This window comes from Elephantulus edwardii, unplaced genomic scaffold (genome assembly GCF_000299155.1).
Source record: "Elephantulus edwardii isolate Elephantulus edwardi_28Jun2011 unplaced genomic scaffold, EleEdw1.0 scaffold00010, whole genome shotgun sequence".
NCBI classification, from domain to species: domain Eukaryota; kingdom Metazoa; phylum Chordata; class Mammalia; order Macroscelidea; family Macroscelididae; genus Elephantulus; species Elephantulus edwardii.
This window is the reverse complement of record NW_006399760.1, coordinates 33,676,487-33,697,293: the sequence shown is the minus strand read 5'-3', so window position 1 is coordinate 33,697,293 and position 20,807 is coordinate 33,676,487. Positions and strand designations below refer to the sequence as shown.

At 40.6% G+C, this 20,807-nt stretch overlaps 1 protein-coding gene across 1 annotated transcript in view; it reads right to left on the bottom strand.

The window, feature by feature from the left end:
* The window catches only part of TANC1 (tetratricopeptide repeat, ankyrin repeat and coiled-coil containing 1), a 223,375-nt gene that overhangs the window by 59,018 nt on the left and 143,550 nt on the right, over positions 1–20,807 (bottom strand). The window contains exons 8-11 of the mRNA XM_006880820.1: positions 14,075–14,338; positions 6,839–6,940; positions 5,598–5,879; positions 210–367 (exon numbers count right to left, since the gene is read on the bottom strand). Of these exons, the coding sequence (XP_006880882.1) occupies positions 210–367; positions 5,598–5,879; positions 6,839–6,940; positions 14,075–14,338 (806 nt within the window). The remainder of the gene's footprint in view (positions 1–209; positions 368–5,597; positions 5,880–6,838; positions 6,941–14,074; positions 14,339–20,807) is intronic.

Below are 20,807 nucleotides of genomic sequence, written 5' to 3'. Positions count from 1 at the left end.
CAATCCCAAAGGCGCATGGTTCAAATCCACCAGATGCTCTGCCGGGGAAGGAGGGACAATCTCCTCCTGTACCAGTCAGATCTGATTTGACGGTACACTCACACAAAAATTTAAAAAAAAAAAAAAAGATCACAAGCCAAACAAGCAGATGTGTGTCCATCTCTCCCTCTCCCTTTTTGGGAGGCTCCTCAGTAACAAAGGCAGATTACCTTAGACGCAAGGTATTTCACCGCATCTTCTCTGGATCTCTGGTTTTCGGGAGGACCAGACCCAGGCCCAGGGGGTGACTTAGCTGTGTGGGGACCACTTGTGGAAGAGCCGGGTGAAAGTAATGGGGTGAAAGAGGGATCCTGGGAGGGATCTGAAGCTGCAAGGGAAAAAGACACCAATGTTATTATTATTTATAACATCACATCAAACAAGGAGTATCACTCATTGCCATTGAGGCAGAACTGACTCAGAGCTGAGCCCTCAGTACATTTCTGATGCTCTAAGTCACTTAAGAGAAGACTGGCTGGTGGATTCACACTGGCCAAGAGGTCAGTTTAGGTCAGTTATCCCCAGAGCTTCCTAGAATAAGAGATCATCATTGAACATGATTCTTTCCATCAAACTGATTGGTTCTATCAAGTATTTCAATAGGTAATGACTACACATGGAATAAACAGAACCAAAAAATGTCCCAAAGAGATTACAAATCTCTCTCCAGATTCAGTTATGAAAAACTTTTAAGAAAAATACAATTATCTTTTTTGTTGATGATGCTGTTTTTGTTGAAATATACACAGCAGAATATTTAGCAATTTAATAATTTCTACATGAAAATTCCGTGCCACTGATTAAATTCCTCAAGTTGCACTATTATTCTACTCCTTTTAATTGTTTCTCTACCATTACTGTGTGACAGACGCGGCCCTGGATGTGCTTACCAAGTTGTGCCAAGAAATCTGGAGGACAACCACCTGGCCAACTGACTGGAAGAGATCTATATTTGTTCCCATTCCAAAGAAAGGTGATCTGACAGAGTGTGGAAATTATTGAACAATATCATTAATATCACATGCAAGCAAGATTCTGCTGAAGATTATCCAAAAATGACTGGAACCACACATCAACAGAAAACTTCCAGAAGTGCAAGCTGGATTTAGAAGAGGCCACGGTATTAGGGATATTGTAGCTAATGTCAGATGGATCTTAGCTAAAAGCAGGAAATACCAGAGGAATGTCTGTGTTTCACTGATTATACAAAGGTATTTGACTGTGTGGACTACAACAAACTGTGGCTGACTCTGAGAAGAATGGGAATCCCAGAACACTTGGTTGTACTTATGTGGTTCAAGTGGACCAGGAAGCAGTCATCAGAATAGATCAAGGGAATACTGCATGGTTCAAAATTGGGAAGGAGGTAGGCCAGGAATGTGTCCCATCTTCATACCTTTTCTATCTATATGCAGAACAGATTATCCAGGAGGCTGGACTCTATGAAGAGAAAAGTGGCATCAGGATTGGAGGAAGCCTCATCAACAATATGCATTATACAGATGACACAACCCTGCTTGCTGAAACCGAGGAGGACCTGGAAGTGCTTGCTGCAGAAAGTCAAGGACTGCAGCCTTTAATATGGATTGAAGCTCAAGAAAACAAAGATTCTCACCACTGAGCCAACTGGCAGCACTGTGATGAATGGTAAAAAGAATGAGATTGTAAACAGCTGTAGTTTGCTTGGCTCCACAATCATCACTCTTGGCACCAGCAGCCGGGAAATTAAAAGATGAATTATGTTGGTAAAGTCTGCTTTCAGAGAACTCTCCAGAGTACTGAAGAGCAATGAAGCCAGTCTGGAGACCAAGATGTGCGTGATACAGGCCATGCTCTTTGCAATCACTTGCTGTGCATCTGAGAGTTGAACAATGACTAGGAATGACAGAAAAGAGAACTGATGCCTTTGAACTGCAGTGTCGGAGAAGAATATTGAATATACCATAAACTGCTAAGAGAACGGACTGCTAAGAGGTTCATCCTGGAGAGGGTTAAAACAAGCTGCTTGTGGTAAGCAAGAATTCTGAACTTTCATCTGACATAATTTGGACATTTTGCAAGGTGGGATCAGTTCTTGGAGAGGGACGTCATGCTTGGGAGGGTGGAGGGACAGTGCAGGAGAGGAACTGATTCAGTGACTGGGGTAATGGGGGTAGGTGTATCCGAGACAATAACATTGGCACAGGATAGAGCAGTGTTTAGGGCTGTTGTACATAGGGCTGCTATGAATCGCAGGTGACTTGAGGGCATATAACAACACAACAACAATCATTAACAACCATTAACGTAAACTAGACTCATCAAGGTCCTGTCTAACTACCCAAGTAGCTACTGTCAACTTGATCTCTTATAAATAATCAAGACTGGTCTTTCTTCTGCTCTTGCAGAAAGGAGCAGGGACTAGGGTACTTGCCTCTTTTACAAAATTTTGAGATACTGAGTATATTACACAACTTAATAATCAAGAAGAACAATATTTTAATGCATTATTTTTTAAAATGAATATTATTCCTCACAAAGTTAAAAAGAATTACCATATAACTCAACAATTTTATTCTAGGGTGTACACACAAAAGATTTGAAAGCAAGGACTCAAACAGATACTTGTTTTAAAAAGTTCCACTGTAGCATTTTCACAATAGGCCAAAGGTAGAAACAAAAATGTCCAACATTTAAACGGATACAGATACATATGCACAAAGGAATACCAGTCATCCGTAAGTAAGAAGAAACAGTACCGTGATACATCTTAAAACACACAGATGAGCCCTTGAAGCATGATGCCAAGAAAGCAGCTCAGAAACCAGGGGACCAATGTTACATGCCTGTCCATCTCTATAGATAAAGTAAAAGAGACCAACGTTTATTAGAGACTGTTAGAGACAGTTGGAAGAGAAAGGAGGAGTCACAACTTTCTGAGAACTGAGCATCTTCTAAAGGGGAGTTAAAAAAAAAAAAATCTCAAAACAGAGTGGCAACAGTTGTCTGCCATGCGGAAGAGAATCAATCTTATGGAACTGTACACACAAAAAAGGCTGAGAAGGCAAATGTTTAGCCATGTTATTTAAAAAAACAAAATGAATGGGGAAAAAATCCGTAAAGAAAATATGCTAACATTTTAAATAAAGTCAAGAACCTACAGACATGGCTAGAGGGAGGTGGTAAAAGATTCAAGTAAGTACAGGGTTAAGCTTACTATCTTAAACCATCTTTAGTTGGTATTTCTTGATATCAAAAATATATCCTCTGAATGCCAGAGTTTTACTTTCAGATTAGGATCTGACATTCTTATTTTTATTAATATTTCAGCAATGTTTAAATATTTGTTGTTTTTATATGTCATCCAGTCGCTTGCGATGCATAGTGACCCGTACACAGACTTAACCATGCTCTATCCTGTGTCAACCTCACTGTCTCTGACACACCTACTCCCATTACTCCAATCACGGAATTGGTGAATCTCATCGAGGGTCTTCCTCTCTTGTGCTGTCCCTCCACTCACCCAAACATGATGTCCCTCTCCAAGAAATGATTCCTCCTTGCAACATGCCAAAAGTATGTCAGATGAAGCTTCAGGATCTTTGCCTCCAAGGAGCAACCCGGTTTCACCCTCTCCAGGACAAATCTGTTCTCCTAGCAGTCCATGGTATATTCAACACTCTTCCCCAGCACCACAACTCAAAGGAATTAATTCTTTATCATCTCTTATCACTGTCCAGCTATCTACTGCATAGCACGCAATTGCAAAGACTATGGCCTGGATCAGGCACACCTTAGTCTCCAGCCTGACGTCTTGCTCTTTAGTACTCTGGAGAGGTCCCTGACAGCTGACTTTCCCAATGCAATTCATCTCTTGATTTCCTCCTGGCTGCTGGTACCAAGAGTGTTGACTGTTGAGCCAAGGAAACTAAAACTGTTAACTATCTCAATTTCTTCACCATCAATGATGATGCTGCCAATTGGTCCAGTGGTGAGAATCTTCGTTTTCTTGATGCTGAGCTTCAACCCATATTGAAGGCTGAAGTGCTTGACCTTCTGCAGCAAGCACTTCAGGTCCTCCTCAGTTTCAGCAAGCAGGGTTGTGTCATCTGCATAACGCAGGCTGTTGATGAATCTTCCACCAACTCTCATGCCACTTTACTCCTTGTACAGCCCAGCGTCTCAGATAATCTGTTCTGCATACAGATTCAAAAGGTGTGGAGACAGAATATATCCCTGACAAACTCCCTTCTTGATTTTGAACCAGGCAGTGTGTCCTCATTCTGTTCTGACTATTGCCTCTCGGTTCAAGTATAGGTTTTGAATAAGCACAATCAAATGTTCTGGGATTCCCATTCTTCACAGAATCAGCCACATCTTGTTGTGATCCACACAGTCAAAAGCCTTCGCATAGTCAATGAAGCAGAGATAAGATCTACAGAAAATAAAAAATTCATCTACCCACACACAGCCTAAACTATTCAAGCTGTTTTCACTTGATCAAATGTCTTTTCAGATCATTATTTCTTACCATTAGTGTCACATAGGCATCATTCTAGCACAAAAAGAATTTTGTTTTCCACTTTCTCTATTTATCATTATAAAGAAGTTCCCCACGATGTGTCATGGATCTTCATATTTTATATACTCAAACAAACAACAATTCATAGCTGTGGAGTTGGAACTGACTCAAAGCTAACTCTCCAGCAGATTTTCAGAGACTGCCCCCGTCTTTCTCCCTTGGAGAAGCTGCTGGATTTGAACCACCTGCTTTTGAGTTAGCAGCACAACTCCTTACCCACAAGGCCACCAGAACTCCCTTTTTATGTACTGTTTTTGTTGTTATATTCCATCAAGTCACCTGCAACTATGTACAATAGTTCTGAACCTTGCCTGATCCTGAGCCAGTCTCATTTCTCCAGTTACTAAATCAATGTAATAACAGTTCTGTCTTAGTGCAGCAACACAATTTAACAGATTGAAGGAGTAGAAATAGTAGGATCAGACCATGGTTTCAGCCATAGATAAATACTGGTTTTTATTAAATGTAATGAATGTAACTGTTCACCTTATTTAACACGTTCTTTTTAATGGCCTTATTGCACATAAAATGAGCAGTGAATAGGTAAACATTACACTACTTTTCTCCGTTTCTAATTTTGTCTTTACAATTTTGATAAATCCAGCACGGGAGACACAAAGGATTTAGAAAGAACAGAGTACAAAACCACTATGGTTTCCACATGGCTTATTCTGCCAAGAGTCTAGCCCTCGGGTTTGTGAACCACAAATCTACCAGGACACTTGATCAGGCCTCACTACCCCATTTCTGTCCAAGCACAAAGCAGGTCAAGGGTTAGAGTTTACAAGTACACCAAGGAAGAGCTGCCTTCCCCAGGTTATAGTTACATATGGACATATGGAAATCTTTAATAGTTCTCTAGCATATGATCACAAACCTGATAGGTAGCTTGAATAACTTAGGAAAAAAATTGGTAATTTATGTCTACCCAAACAGCAATTTCCTCTACCCATCAGATATTATTATAATAAAGTAGGCAAGTGATTAAAACACATACTTTTAGGTGATGAGCTGGGGCTGTTGGACGCGATCTGCCTCATGCGGCCTCCATGGCAGCTAAGTGCCACCAACTTTGAGATGATTGCCGTCTTCCCAAATCCCACATTTCCAACAACAACGGCGCCTCTATTTTCTGCCAGTTCTGTGTTCCTCAAGTTCTCTTCTATCTGGTGAAAGAGCCAATCCCTTCCCACAAACACAGAATCTGTTGTTATACTCGGCACTTCAAACAACAAGGGTTTCAACAAAATGTCTTGTGGCTTGTAGGGAGCAAATCGTGCTTAAAAAGGGAAAAAAAAAGATTGTTATTTTAGGAGAATGTCAATCATTTTATACATACACAAAAAACTCAGACTATATCATCACATCTGTTATTCTTAGTACAGATTTTAGCTTTAACCTACAAGGGATCCAAGTATTTCTTGTCTAGTTCTACTAGTACTTCTAGTAGGACTTTGCTTATCATATCATCTTTAACCTTTTTATAAGGTGTCTTTTAAAAAATAATTTCTAGGAACCTACAATGTTAGAGTGTTGCGCTACCAACCTAAAGGAGGGTGGTTCAATTCTACCAGCTGTTCAATGGGAGAAAAATGGGCAAACTCCTTCCATGTGATTTATTGCCTCAGAAAAGCTGCTCGAGGGTCAGCTATGAGTCCACGTGACAGCAATGAGAGGAGAAGTGGAGTCTTTTCTTGTTTCAATTATCTTCAAATGCACTGAAGACTGGAGTAAATGATGCAAGGGGCCACACTACATTTTGTTGGTTTAGCTGAAACCATAGTAAAGTGTGATTCCTTCACTTCTTTATGAGCAAAATGAAAATGCATGTTTCTAGAGACCAAGCCACTCTCATGGGGCATCAGGTGCTCTGTCTATGTGTCAAGGCACCCAACTACATAACTGTACATTCTGGTGGACTGAGGAAGTGCCCAGTAGGCCGATAAGTCAATTCCTTACTGGTAACAGATATATATATATATATATATATATTGCAGTATTATCTCCAAAAGTAAGACAATCAGTCACGTTTCATGAGAGAATCCCAATACTGTTAAAAGATGCCTCCACCATGTCTTGCAAAAAAGTGCTGAGTGCACAACCATGCCTCACATAATTTGTTTTTAAAAGTTTGTTTAAAACCAATTAGTGCAGACTTTGTGTGTTTACTGAATGAGCTAATCATGTTCATTGTCACAGCTGATTCCGGATAAATACCTTTAACTTCCTGTGCCCTACCTCCTGCTGTGCTGTGCCATGGTAATCTAATGGATGTTCGAAGTGGAGCGTTTCGCTGCCCATCTAAGTAACTCAGATCTTCTAATTTGGTTGAGCTTGTCGCTGTAATAAGAAACTGGAGTTTAGTCTCTTCAAAGTTGAGCTTAATTTCTTACTCAAACTGCTTTAAAATATAAACTATTAAGAAATTAAGTTTAGGCTTTCAACAAAATTTACTTAAAAGTGCTTTAGATTATTCTGTCTGCTCCTATTTATTTTTCCAGCAATATAAATATAGGTCATCAAAAGTGGTAAAAACAAGGGCTCCTCATTCTTAAGACAAAGCCATGCAGATACAGTTGCCAGAATTTTCTATTATTCCTGGAAAGAGACAGAATTCATCATGCATTTTGTGAGGAACCTTGGCAATCAAGTGCTACTCAGTTATGTTTCCGTACTTACTGCAAACATGTGTCAGGTACTGGATTTCTCTGTTTCCTGGGAACTCTTAGTTCTTGCACAAAATTCCTATCTCGTTAAGTGAGTGGTTTCTGTTTGGGTCTTCCCACATTACCAGGAATGCTTAGAATAAGTCTCAGCAGAACAAGGATCCACATGGATTTTACCAAAAAGAAATGTATTCCTAAATTTTAAATGTTTATGCACACATTTGTATGCACATGTGCAGATAAGTTCCTGGGTGGCACAAACAATATTACCTGGACTTTTAATCTAGAGGTTGGTGATTCAAACCCAGGCAATGTGTCATAGGCAAAAAAGAAAAACAAAAAGATAAACCACCTGGAAATCTGTTTCCAAAAAGATTACAGCTAGGAAAACCCTAGGTGGCCATTCTATTGTATAACATAGAGAGTCTATAGGACTCAGATCGATTTGATGGTGATGAGTTTGGAGTTTTGTGGGTTTTGGTCTACAGGGTCACAAATAAAGGCCCAAATTAAATTTCAGAAAGAGGAGGGATTTGGAAAGCAGAAGGCAAACACAAGGAAGAAATGGGAAGAATGAAATATGTATTTCTTGAAATTTTCAAAAGAAGAATCACATATACCTCTGACCAATAAATTCACAGAATATAGTACCTGCTTTAAAAAAGTCTCTATTCAAGCATACTTGTAAGTTGTATTATAAAAATAACTCATGCAAAAGATTTTTTCTACTCATAAGAAAATCTTGCAAACAAGTATGTGCAAGTTTTTGTCTTTTAAGAAAATTCTTATTTACTACTGACCTTAAACATATCTTCCAGTGAAATAAATAAAACACACATGTAACTGAGGACAAATGAGGAAGGAGGCTATGGGGGATACATTCCAAAGATTAAGCCTTACTTCTAAGGGTTGGTAAAATCATCAGCAGGATCAATCAGTGGAGGACAGAAGTCAAGTTGAGCCCTCTGTCTTAGAGACAAACTCAGGTTCCAATACCAGCTGCTACTAGCACTGTCTGTTCAGTCTTCACCGATTCTAATTCCCCTCCTGAGGTGTAATCCTTTCTTCTTCACTTCAGGTACCACCGGGTGGGTCATTCACTCACCACCTGGGAAGCTCCAGGAAAGCCCAATTCTTGGTAGTAATGCCCCATCTTGCTGCATTCCCTCAAAAGCCATTAAATATGTGCCCTACTCACATTCTTACAGCTAGGGGTAACACGTGGCACCATAAATTTGGTCGCTGAGTCAGAACTGACTCATAGCTGACACCCCAGAAGGTTTGCCAAGGCTGTAACCAGCACAGGAGGAGACTGCTCATCTTCCTCCTGGGGAGCCACTGGTGGATTCAAACTTCCAAAGAGGCACCACGTAAGTGTTAACAGTGCAACTCTTTATGGACTACACCGCCAGACAAACCTTTATGCTCCCAGGTCTTTCAGGTAGAACCTGGTTACATGTCATGTACATATTTATGTGAATATTCCATGCACAAGGACATCTACCATGCATATCTTTCCCATTTAAAAACCACCACCAAAAAAACCCCGAATTCCTAGGCAAACCAAAACAAACCAAGCTTTTACTGAATTGATTCTGACTCATGGCAGTCCCTCTGTATTGTAACATGAGCAGAACTGAGGCATGAGGTTTTCTCAGCTATAACCTTATGGAAATAGTTTGTCAGGTCTGTCTTCCACAGATGTTGGGTGGGTTTGAATGATGAACCTTCAGGTTAACAACTGAGATCTAATAGGTTTTGTCACCCAGGCTGTCCTTTTCTCCCAGTCCTTGGAGAAACAACCAAGACAAGTAGAACTTCAGCATGAACCGTATCTATCATCCCTCATCTCCTGACAACACAGCTTGGAACACACTTCCAGGCTCCTTTCTAACATCACTGTGAATGCGCCCATCATGTCAGAATCTGAGTGAGGAAGGACTTCATCCCAGAAAACATAAAGACACTTGCACATTAGAGCCTCAGGAAAAGGTTTTCCATTTCTCCACTTCTCTTAACCTCTTTGAATGTAACAATTTGTAACTTTGCAGTAGTTAAAAGCATTTTTAAAAATATTGAGAAATTAAGATAACTTAATGAAGAACAACCCCAAAAAAGTGCTCCAATTTCAAGTTCAGAAGGCAAGAAAGGTTAAGAAAGGATAAACGGGGAACACATGGAGGAAGTGGGAAGAGTGATTTTATATCATGTGGATCACAATCAAGGTTTCAAAACACGTATGAATAGTTGAACAAAAATCAATTTTCTCTGCAGACTTTATCCAAAATGTGCTGAGCCATATGTGAACCGGCTGAACTGAAGAATACAAAACTGGTCTGCTCTACAAACCTTGTCATAACTCATAATTTAAATTTTTTTTTCTTTTATAAATAAATCCCAGCTTGGCAAAGATGCAAAAGAAATGGTAATATTTCAAACATCTCTGTTTTAATGTGATGCCAACCCAAAGGCAGCCTCTCTGGCAATTCAAGTTCACCAAAGGCTCTGAGGGAAAAAGATAAGCAATCTCCTCGTTTGTAATTTACAGCTTTGGAAAATCAATGGAGGTTCCAACATGACAACATGGGGTTTTTAATTAAGTCAATACATTTTAGCTGCAAAGTATGTGACAAAGCCCCCATAGTAACTTCAAAACACTATCTGATGCTCTATTTCAACCACGACTAAGCTGACCCAAAATGGGTCATCTCTCTGCAGAGCTGCTAGCCACCACCTGCCAGCTACCTCTCTATTCAAAGTAATTTTCAGAGCCACTAACAGATATAGTGGAACCAGAGCAATGCAACCTCAGCTGTTTAAGCTATGTGTCCACCTACTATCAGCCTATACTGAGCAGGTGTTCTGTCCTCTCATATATGCCTGTGCTAGGTTCCCAGACATTGCTCGAAGTATCAGACTCACTGTCAGTATTTAACAGTAAAAACCTTCTAAATCTTAAACATGGCCAAGGGGGGGGGGGGAACCAGAGGGAAAGCAATAATTTCTTCTTGCAATCAAACTACTGCTAACACCTCTATAATTTAATAATACACTTACTCCATTTGTGTATACACGTACACACACACACACACACAGAGATGTCTAATACCTGGGAAAACAAGATGCTGCAAGAAAATGTTTTTGGAGTAGGGACAGAGGAGTGGAAGGAGCCCTGTTGGTGCAGTGGCTAAAGTGCTCAGTTACTTACAAAAGGTCTCATGCTGAAACCCACCAGCTTCTCTGCAGGACAGAGGTGATAGTCTGTATGGTTTAGACTTGGTTTAGGTTTATGGTAGACTTAGTTTCAGAAACTCTATGAGTCACTTCTACCATACAGGGTTGCCATGCGTCAGAACATATATGGTCACAGTGGGTTTAGGTGTTTGTGTCTTTTGAGCAGGAGAGTCTTTTCTAAGCAGAACAAAAAGATACATCTGCTAAAACTGCAAGTCATGTGACAGACTCAAATATTGAAGGGAAATGCCAGTAAGTTTAGAGCAATTTCCAGCTTGAATTTCATGAAAATTGGATGGTAACTATGCTTAAGGAAAAAGAACTCTGTTCTGTGAGCCATTAGAAATATTTTAAAAAGAAAAAGTAGTTAAAATTGTTGTTGTCAATTAATTGTCTTCGAGTTGAGCACAACTCATAGCAACACTATGAACAAAAGGCCAAATTAAAATTTAACAAGTTAAAATTGGTAGAGCCCAATTGTTTACCAGACTACTACATCTATGACAGTACTGTAAAGGGCTCTCATGCTGTGTATTTAAGAAGGAGAAAGGTGCTGGGTCCCACATGTTGATGGGAGGTGCAGAAATGCCTGGACGGCAGCTCTAAGCCAATCCCATCCAACAACACCTTCAGAGAAAACCTCAGGACAGGACACCATTTCCAAAACTCACCAAATTACTTTACAAAAATTGCCACTGTATTAGACATACCTGTGTTTACGCAGACAATTGGGGCTTTTCATAACAGGCTCGATTACAGGTACGGATGGCCTCCTTAGGGACTCCTCATAACATCCCTCGTGGATGCTAGGTCCCAGAGAGGTGCTGGGATTAGTGAGCTCAGTCATACCCTTCCGTATTCTGCCCACACACAAAAACACCTTTCCCACCAAACGGCAATTCACATATGTTAACAGCAAACTGGAAGCAGGACTGGCATCCACTTCCTAAATAACATACTTCCAGAAACTCTATGAACTTTGATAAATGTCCATAGTTGTAGAGGGGCTTGAGGCCTTTTGTTCATGGGGTCGCTATGAGTCATGCTCTACTTGAAGGCAATCAACAACAACAGGAAAATACTTCTAAGGGACTGCAGTATATGTTCCTCCAAAGGTCCTTAAACACAAATGGTTTCCTTCTAACATTTGAGCAGTATTTACCACCCTGTTTGTAACACCTGCCTTCTACTCATTAGCCAGACAGCCCTGAGGCCCGTAGTCAGTACAAACTGAACTGTATTTCTGCCCCCCCCCACCCACCCCGGTCAAATGATACTTGAAAAATCTTACAATTCCCTTGAAGCTGAAGTTCAGCCTTGGGGTATGAGGGTCAGCAAAGAAGAGTGTACCCAGGCGGCTCCTAACTTGGTAACAAATACTATAAAGTAAGGCCATTTGGTCTACTCATTAGCCAGACAGCCCTGAGGCCCGTAGTCAGTACAAACTGAACTGTATTTCTGCCCCCCCCCACCCCCCCCGGTCAAATGATACTTGAAAAATCTTACAATTCCCTTGAAGCTGAAGTTCAGCCTTGGGGTAGGAGGGTCAGCAAAGAAGAGTGTACCCAGGCGGCTCCTAACTTGGTAACAAATACTATAAAGTAAGGCCATTTGGTCTATTTCTTCCCCACATTATCCTCTTTTAGTCTTTAAAATATGTAACACAAAAGAAATGAGCAAACTCATTAGGCCACACAGGGCCTGCTCAAACCCAGAGGTAAACCCCTCCATTCCACAGGGGGCCTAGATCCAGGGCAGGCGCACAAGTTAATGAATGAGCACAGCAGAATCCTGCAAGCCCAGCTCTCCACTCACTGCAGTCACCTGGAAAACCTCAGTTCACACCCACTGTCACTTCACCTGGCAGGCGGCCACATAAAAGAACATGAGGCAGAAACCAGAGCCCTGAGCGGGTGCTTTTAACACTCTTAAAATGAATGTATTAATGTGTTCTCTAATTTTAAAATAGCTTGATCAAGTTGAATACACATTTGCCATTTGTTGAAACTAATAAGGCTGCCAAGTTCTGAATCAAGTTCTGCGGTGGTACAGAGACACTATTCCTCCTCAGGAGGCAAACGACCTAAAGGGCCAAGAGGACAACGTATTATGCTAAAGGCTGTGGGAGGACACAGAGCTCCATGGAAGAATCACCACTCAGGATTCATAATGTTCCCAGCTCTTCTCTCTGGCAGACATTCCAAATTCCTCTTTTGGAACAAGGCCATCCATTGCCTTTGAAAGTAAATTAGAGTTGTGCCTCAGAACTTTACCATCAGGGTTATTTATTTATAAGCTGCTTCAGTGATATAATGTTAAAAAGACAAAAACCAAAAAAAACCACAACCCTCAACCACCAGAGAGCTACACATCTTGAAGGAGCAAAGCAGACTACAGAAAAACCTTCTTATGCCAGGAGAAGCGGGTTCAGTGCCATTGAGCTGAGTACAACTCATAGAACAACAGATCTGAATCTTGCCTTATCTTGCACTATCCTATATGCCCAAATCCACTGTTGCAGTCACTTGTTAACTCTTGTTAAAGAGTCTTCCTATTTTTCACTGACCCTCCACCTTTCGAGCATGATGTCTTTTTAAAAGGAGAAAACTGAAACACTCTAACAGTAACAAAGAATGGCCAGGGCAAAGTCCCTTTTAAAACTCAATTTAGGAAAATAGAGTTGCTGGTGTTTTTTTGTTTTTTTATAAAAAAAATACATTTTATTTTATCTTTTTTGTGCGTACCGTCAAATCGGATCTGACTGGTACAGGAGGAGATTGCTCCTCCTTCTCTAGCAGAGCATCTGGTGGATTTCGAACTGTGTACCTCTGGGATTGCAGTGCAACTTCTTGCGGGAATGGAGTTTTAACAATCTAAGACCTTACACCAGATTTAAGAGCTCTGAAGCCGAGTTCCTTTCCACACCCATCCCAACCTACTCGCCCTGCTGGAGGACCACTCAGTTCTTCTGTCCTCCGACCAGCCAACAATCCCAGGTATTTGTGTCCTTCTCTCCATTCCAGGTGTGACATCTTGCTAAGCCTGTATGTCCCACCTGTTTTCATTTCCTTATCTGAATGCTCCCATTTCCAGCCATTTATGGTTTCTAGCTATGGGTTCCATTACAACTAAATTATCTAGAAATTCCACTTTGCTTCCATTAAATTGGGATTAATTATACAAAAAAACTTTGTGGGTTAGATTAGAAACTCTCAAAGCTAATAGTAACAATTCTGAGTAATGCTCTTCATTTACCAAGATGTAATAAAACGTCATTAATTCAACCAGGGAGAGTTTTTGTACTTCCTCCCTTCACAAACTGAGGTTGAGATTGTCCACATCACAGACTCACAACATTCCAGCACAGACAGGTCACTTAACAACCATGAAGCGTAGCCTTAGCATGCTTACAGATGGGTACACGCAGGCCTAGAAGTATCTAGACCACAAAGCTGACTTGTGAATGGATCCATTTCCTAGCTGACAACTTTTTACACTAGATCACAGGAAGACAGTGAACACAGGACACCTTAAACCCAGACAGAGAACCCGTCTGGGGGAAGAGAGGCCTTACCTGCAACTGAGTTGGGCCGTGGCATTATTAATGAGCTGGAGCTCTGAGAATAAGGAATTGGACCATCTCCAACTGAGCCTTCAGCCTTGGGCAGCAGGCTCTCCGCTGACCCTGTGGTCTCCTCTTCTGCCACTGGGGAGCAATTATCTGCCCTGCGATCATGGAGTACTCCCTTCTGAACCCCCAACCTTAGGCTTCCGTCTTTACTCCATTCCAAACTGGAGCCACTCCGGTCATCATTTTCGGATGAACTTGTAATTGTGGCTGAAATGAGAGACCAAAAAACTTTGAAGGAGACCAGGCAGAGCTGGGGCTATCTCGAGTTAAAACATACACCCTGCCCTCCCCATGATCAATGGAAAGTTTTCCGGTCCACAAAGATTCTTATCAAAGTGTGTTTCATACAGTGCATTTTGGCAAATTAGAAGAATGTTGCTTATCAGGGGAAATAAATAGCTAAATCACTCTACAGGGAAGAGGGGAGAAAAAAAAAATCACCTTTGATAAGATAATGAAAAAGCTGTCTAAAAGTATGTGAGAGTTAAGGGTAAATCTATGTAATTTGGAGATAATCTATCCTTTTTAACAAAGATGAATTGCTCACAAAAGAAATCGTATCTCGTTAAGTTCCTTTGAATCTTTAAATTTCCTTTTCCAAATTGACAACACTTGTTTATAAGGGATGAGACAACACAATGGTTAATGCATAAAAAATGCAGAAGAGAATCTATAATAACAAAAATTCAATTATAAAGTCAAGAAGAGAATTTGATCCCTGGTTTTAAACTTTTTAACATCTGTTCAAGATGATCCAGAGAGACTGGCTTAATTTTATTCCTTCAATGTCACAGAATAAAAAAACCCTCTCCATACAAGGCAGGGAAAATCCTAGTATGGGAAGTAAACTGCAAAATGAGAAATTAAAGAAAAGAAACACGTGAAAAAAACGGGTGGGGGATTAAAAGGTCTTTGTACAGAATCTTGACAAAAGAGCCAGATGAATAAATAAACGGCAGGATGAGGAAAGAAGCAATCTTCACCCTAGTGTCTGTAAACAACCCCTTCCAATTTGAAGGCACGGGGTCACACATGATCACACTTGCAAACACAAGTCCCCGGGCCACCCACACTGCACCACTGTCAACCTGACCCTGGCTTAATCCCGCCAAGCTCCTCCAGTACAGAGGCCATCTCCAGCAATCCCTTCATTCTCTATTGGTTCTCAAAAGCCAGGCCTTTACCTGTAAGCCTGTTAAATGGGAGCACACCTGGCTAAGCACATTTAGACCCCAGCTGCCTGAATTAAGTAACAAACTATGGTGGCATTCGCTTTATTAAAAGGCTGGAATTTGCACAAATGGAGTCAGTGATTTAGGATCAGAGATCTATAGGAGTTTTGCTTTGTTCTTTTCACAATGATCACAATGAGGTTCAGAAGTAATTTTTTAAAACAACAACAATAATAATAAAAGACCAAACCCAAATAAACATTATACTCACTGTGACTTCAGGGCATCCTGCCACCAATTCCAAATGTCTTTACATCTGATGTTTAGCCTGTGCCTATCATCCTCTGTGTCTCCTAATTTACAGACCTCACCTACATACTAATTATTAGAAGAATCTAACAAATTATTCTCGTGGTCTTTTTTGTACATGTAGTAGACGCTCTGAGCTCCAGTAGTCTAGTGGTAAGGAGTTGTGCTGGCAACTCAATGGCACATATTTCAAACCCACCAACTGTTCCATGGGAGAAAGATGGGCAATCTCCTTCTGTGCAATTAAATGCCTCTGAAAATCAGAGAGAGGGTCAGCTATGGGAGGGTACTCAACAGGACACAACAATAACAACAGCAGCAGCAGCAGGTGACCTAGAAATGTTTCCTTCATGAATGAATGAACACATGACAAGCTTCGACTCCACTGAGTTCAAAGGCAGTACAATTCACCTCACTGTTATTGGTTCAAGATTATCAGAATTAAGTCTCCTGCCAATGTGTAAGCTGGTATGAGGCATGTGATTTCTTTTGGTGTTCATTTCTTCTGCTAGCAGTATCTGCCCTCCTAGTTATCTCCTACAGAGCTCTGGTGGCCTAGTGGGGAAGGAGTTACACTTCCAACCTTAAGGTGACTCAATCCATCTGCTGCTCTGTTGGAGAAAAACAGGCAATCCCCTCCTGTGTGATTTACAGTCTGTGAAAACCCTTCCGAGGATCAGATATGAATTGGTTCCAACTCAATGGCAATGAGTGAATTATCCTTTTCAATTAAAATCATAGCCTGCACTGCATTTTAAAAATTCATGAACATAAGGACAGACATGAGTCCAACCTAAAAACACTGATGAGGGCAACAGCAAATAGCTAACATATATGGATGGCTTTTTAATACATCAGGCACTATTCTAAGTGCTTTACAACAATACTCTATGTTGGGCTTTTAACTGAAAGGTAAATTCACCAGCCACTCAAGAGAAAGTGAAGCAGTTTCCACCAGTAATGATTTATGGCCTCAGAAACCTGATGGAGGGTGGCTGTGAGTTGCAAACAATTTGACAAGAGAGCGCTGGCTGCTAGGTATTCTTAAATTGAAAAATAGAAAACAGAGATACCATTTGACCCAGCAATTCCACTACTGGGAATATACCCTAAAGAGACCATAACCAACATCCAAGCCGATATATGCACACCCATGTTTATTGCGGCTTTGTTCACATTAGCAAGGAGTTGGAAACATCCTAAGTGCCCATCAACAAACAAATGGATAGAGAAGCTGTGGTATACACACACAATGGAATACTATGCTGCATTGAAAAACAAGGAACTCATGCAATATTATTCAAAACGGGTGACCCTGGAGGACATTATGCTGAGTGAAATATCTCAGTCACAAAAGGATAAATACTGTATGGTGAATGAGGCTGACATCAGGGTGGGGTTAAGTGTGAGAAAAAAAATAGATAAATTATGCATATTGCATTGAAGCCTATGAGGGAGAGAACAGTTTAAAAAGAATATATTTTAGGGCATTATGGCTATCATAAAAGTTTGGAATGAGGGTTCCAGAGTGGAGTATACTTGGGGTGGGAATGGGGGTGTGCATACCAATGAAGGAGTTTTTCTTTTGGTTTTTCAAGGAGAGGAGCGAACTGGGGGGGGGGGTGGGAGTGTGTGTGGGTTGGGTGGGGAGAAAAGTGCAACAATGAATGAATGGAAATTCACAATCTCTGTAAATGTTCATTGAAATTAAAAACAACAATAATAAAATTTTAAAAAATGAAATATAAAGTCAAGGTGACACTTTTCTTCATTTACTTTCTCTAAGTGGACAAGACTGAATGGTATAATTTTCAACTTTCATTCAAGTTAAATTTGCATCGTGAGGGTCTGCATGCTACTATGAGGCTGAATAGGTTTCAGTATAGTATCAGGACTAAGATAGGACTAGGAAGAAAGGCCTGGCAACCTACTGCCAAAAAGCAATAAGTGACATGCAAACCCCATGGATCACAATGGTGTCTACCCACAACCAAGTGTAGGGTGAGTACATGGCAAAGAACATGATTCGGCTGTAGATGGGTTATCATGAATCGAGTTACAGGCCAATCTGATGGCAGCTGACACCAGTAGCAGCAAGTGCCACAAACACACACAACAAAAGAACTAGCAAGGATCTGGGTCCCTGCTTAGACTTTAAGGATCAGGAATAGAAATTCAAACCTCCCAAATATCTACTCCAACTGATGGATCCTCAAGCAGATCCCCAGGAGGTACTGAGGAAAACAAGCAAGGTCTGGGAAGGCCCGTGGACTGCAGCGAACCCATTTCCTACAGTCCAACAGCAGGTGACATGGTTTAGAGGGTGGAAGTGTTTAGGTCCTGGCAGGGGAGAATGGAAAATAGGTGTGGGGAGCAGACCTCCAGACGTAGGACCAGTAGCAGCCATTTTTAAAAAGTTCACCTGAGAGAAGCATTTCAAGCAGCTCTGAAACCACACACTCGCCCACAGAAGATGCCCCACTAAGATTTCCCCACCTCACCATTATCCCTCCCTGTGATCCAATACCAGATCCAACCCACACAGCTTGAAGCACAGCCAGTGTGTTTTCATCTGGGCTCAGCTCCTAGTCACCCTTGAAGTGGTACAGATAGAGGCTGGAATCAGGTTTCCCAACACAACCAAGGATCATGTCAAACAGGGCAGCCCCACCATCTGCAAAGAGTAAGCTGGTTCTTACCTCAACAACAAGCTACCCAAAAATATTTCCTTTTCATCCAAGGTGAGATAAATTAAAAAGTTATCTCAGTAACCCTCAAGTTCTCTCTCTCTCTTTCTCTCTCTCTCTCTCTCTCTCACACACACACACACACACACACACCCACTGAGACAAAGCTGTAACTAGGATGAATTTTTCTTTTTTAAAAAAAAACTTAGAGACTATAAAAGCTAATTGTTTTACTTGTACTTGTGGCATTTACTTGGGGCTAAATAGTCTTTAAAGTTGCCTAACAACTCAAAAAGTCTAACTTTATTCCTTCAAACAAGATAAGACACCAGCTTATGTCGGTTGAGGTTGATTGAGTCTCAGCCACTCTTTCAATACACTGGATTCTGTAGAACATGGGCCTGAATGTCCATCGAGCTGGGAGGTGAGGCCATGCCGCCCTGGTTAGTAGTAAGCTAGTTCTGGTTACTCATTGATTCACATGTGCTACTTTTGATTCTAAATGTATTCGAACAATGCCTTTTAGCCAGGTTAAAATTCCCTTTTTATCTTCCCTGCAGCAACACAATCATCTACCAGACCTGGTGGTGGCATGGAACTGGAAGATGTCGAAAACATTTTCTCATTTCTCAATACATTATGGCGTGTATGTAGCCACCATACCCCTGAGGACTGGTAGACAGGGCAAGGTGGACTAGTCCCTCTTTACAGATAGGAGGAAACCAAAGAGAGAGTGTCATCATTGTGATCTCTCTTCCTCACACACACACTCACACTGGAAAATCCAATACCAGTTCTTTGGACCACATGTGCAATACACTTGTAAAACTTCCTCTGCCTTGCACAATGTTCAGCATCCAAAGCAGTTCTGTAAACATTAGGGGCTCACCAATTCAAGGCTAAAACATATCTTAAGATTATGAAGTTGGCCTTGGTAGAAATTATAACCCAGTCAGTCATCAAATGTTTTGCTATGTAAGATTCTGCAATAAATTTTATTCCTTCTCCTTCCAAACTTCTCTTTACTAAATCTTTTATCTTTTGAAGGTTGTTTCTATATGAAAAGGAAAGTACACAAAGTGGAATCAGTAACTCTTACAATTGGAGGCCTGGCTGGTGTTATTTCTAAACGAACCTCTCTATTCACATCTATGATTACTGCAGCATTGTTTACAATAGCAAAGAGCTCAAAACAACCCTAAATGCTCATGAATGAATGAATGAATGCACAGAGAAACTGTGGTACATTCACACAAGTATTATGTATCACTTAAAAACTGTCAAGAATTTGTGAAATACTACACAGTGTGGATGAGTCTAGAACAGATAATGCTGAGTGACATATGTCAGTCACAAAAAGGACAAATACAGCATAATTTAAAATACTACAGAAAGGCTTACACACAGACAGACTCCATCTTGGAGGATTAGAAGGAAGGAGAATGGAGGGAGAAGAGGGTAAAAATTAATAAATAGCTAAGTTAGATGAAGGGAAAGGCAATTTACAACAAAAGTTTGATGAGACATTGTAATTAATGAATTTAAGAAATTATAGTTATTGTAATAAAACAAAATATGTATACATGATTCAATGAAAACCAGTATGATTTGTCAACTTTCACTCAAATCATAGAAATTTTTTAACAAAAGCTTCCCAGGTTATTGAAACACGCTATAAAGATGAGAAGGCCTGACATGGAGGAGTGGGGCAGGGGTAGAGATCACAGAGCAGAGATAGGCAGGCAGCAGACAGATGGCTACAGCTGTAGGTCCAGGGTCCAAAGGATCGAAATTCAATAATAAACATCAAATATATGTCACTTAGAACACAATTCTCTGAGCTACCGAAAAAACAAGAGCTGAAAAGTACAAGGGGCTTGAGTTCACACCCAGTTCTTCCACATTTGAGAATCCATAAAGAGGTGTTCATCTCTTTGGGCCCAGTACCAGAGATGGGTTGACTTTTGCTGTCACTTCACAAATATCACTTTATGTAAATGACTGTTTCTCTCCTTACACCAGCTATTAGAATATATGAGTAAGCGGCTCTGCCCATTTACAAGCAAAATGAATCCAATCTTCTAATAACACATTAAGAGTACTGCAGACACATAATTATAAATGCATCTACTTGAGATGCATGATCAGATTTTACATGACCAGAACAGTTTTCAGAGAACACCATTCCCTATTTAATTTTTCCAACTCACTCTGAGAAAGAAAAGTCTGGTTTGGTAAGTATCTATTTGTAAGCATTTCCAATACTTGGCAGGCAAAGGGGAGGGCAAATAAGCATACATAAGCATCCTTAAATAGTTAAAGACAAAAACAGTAAAAATAGTGGCTACTATGAGGCTTAAACTAGTGTTAATTATGTGTAGGGGTGTGTTCTAGCCTTTACTGTATCTCAATTCACTGAATCCCTGGTGTGCGGCAGCAAAGCCCATCTCCAGTTGTGTTCTAGAATAACACTCTCCAAATTGTTCCGGACATCTTAGCACTATTTTA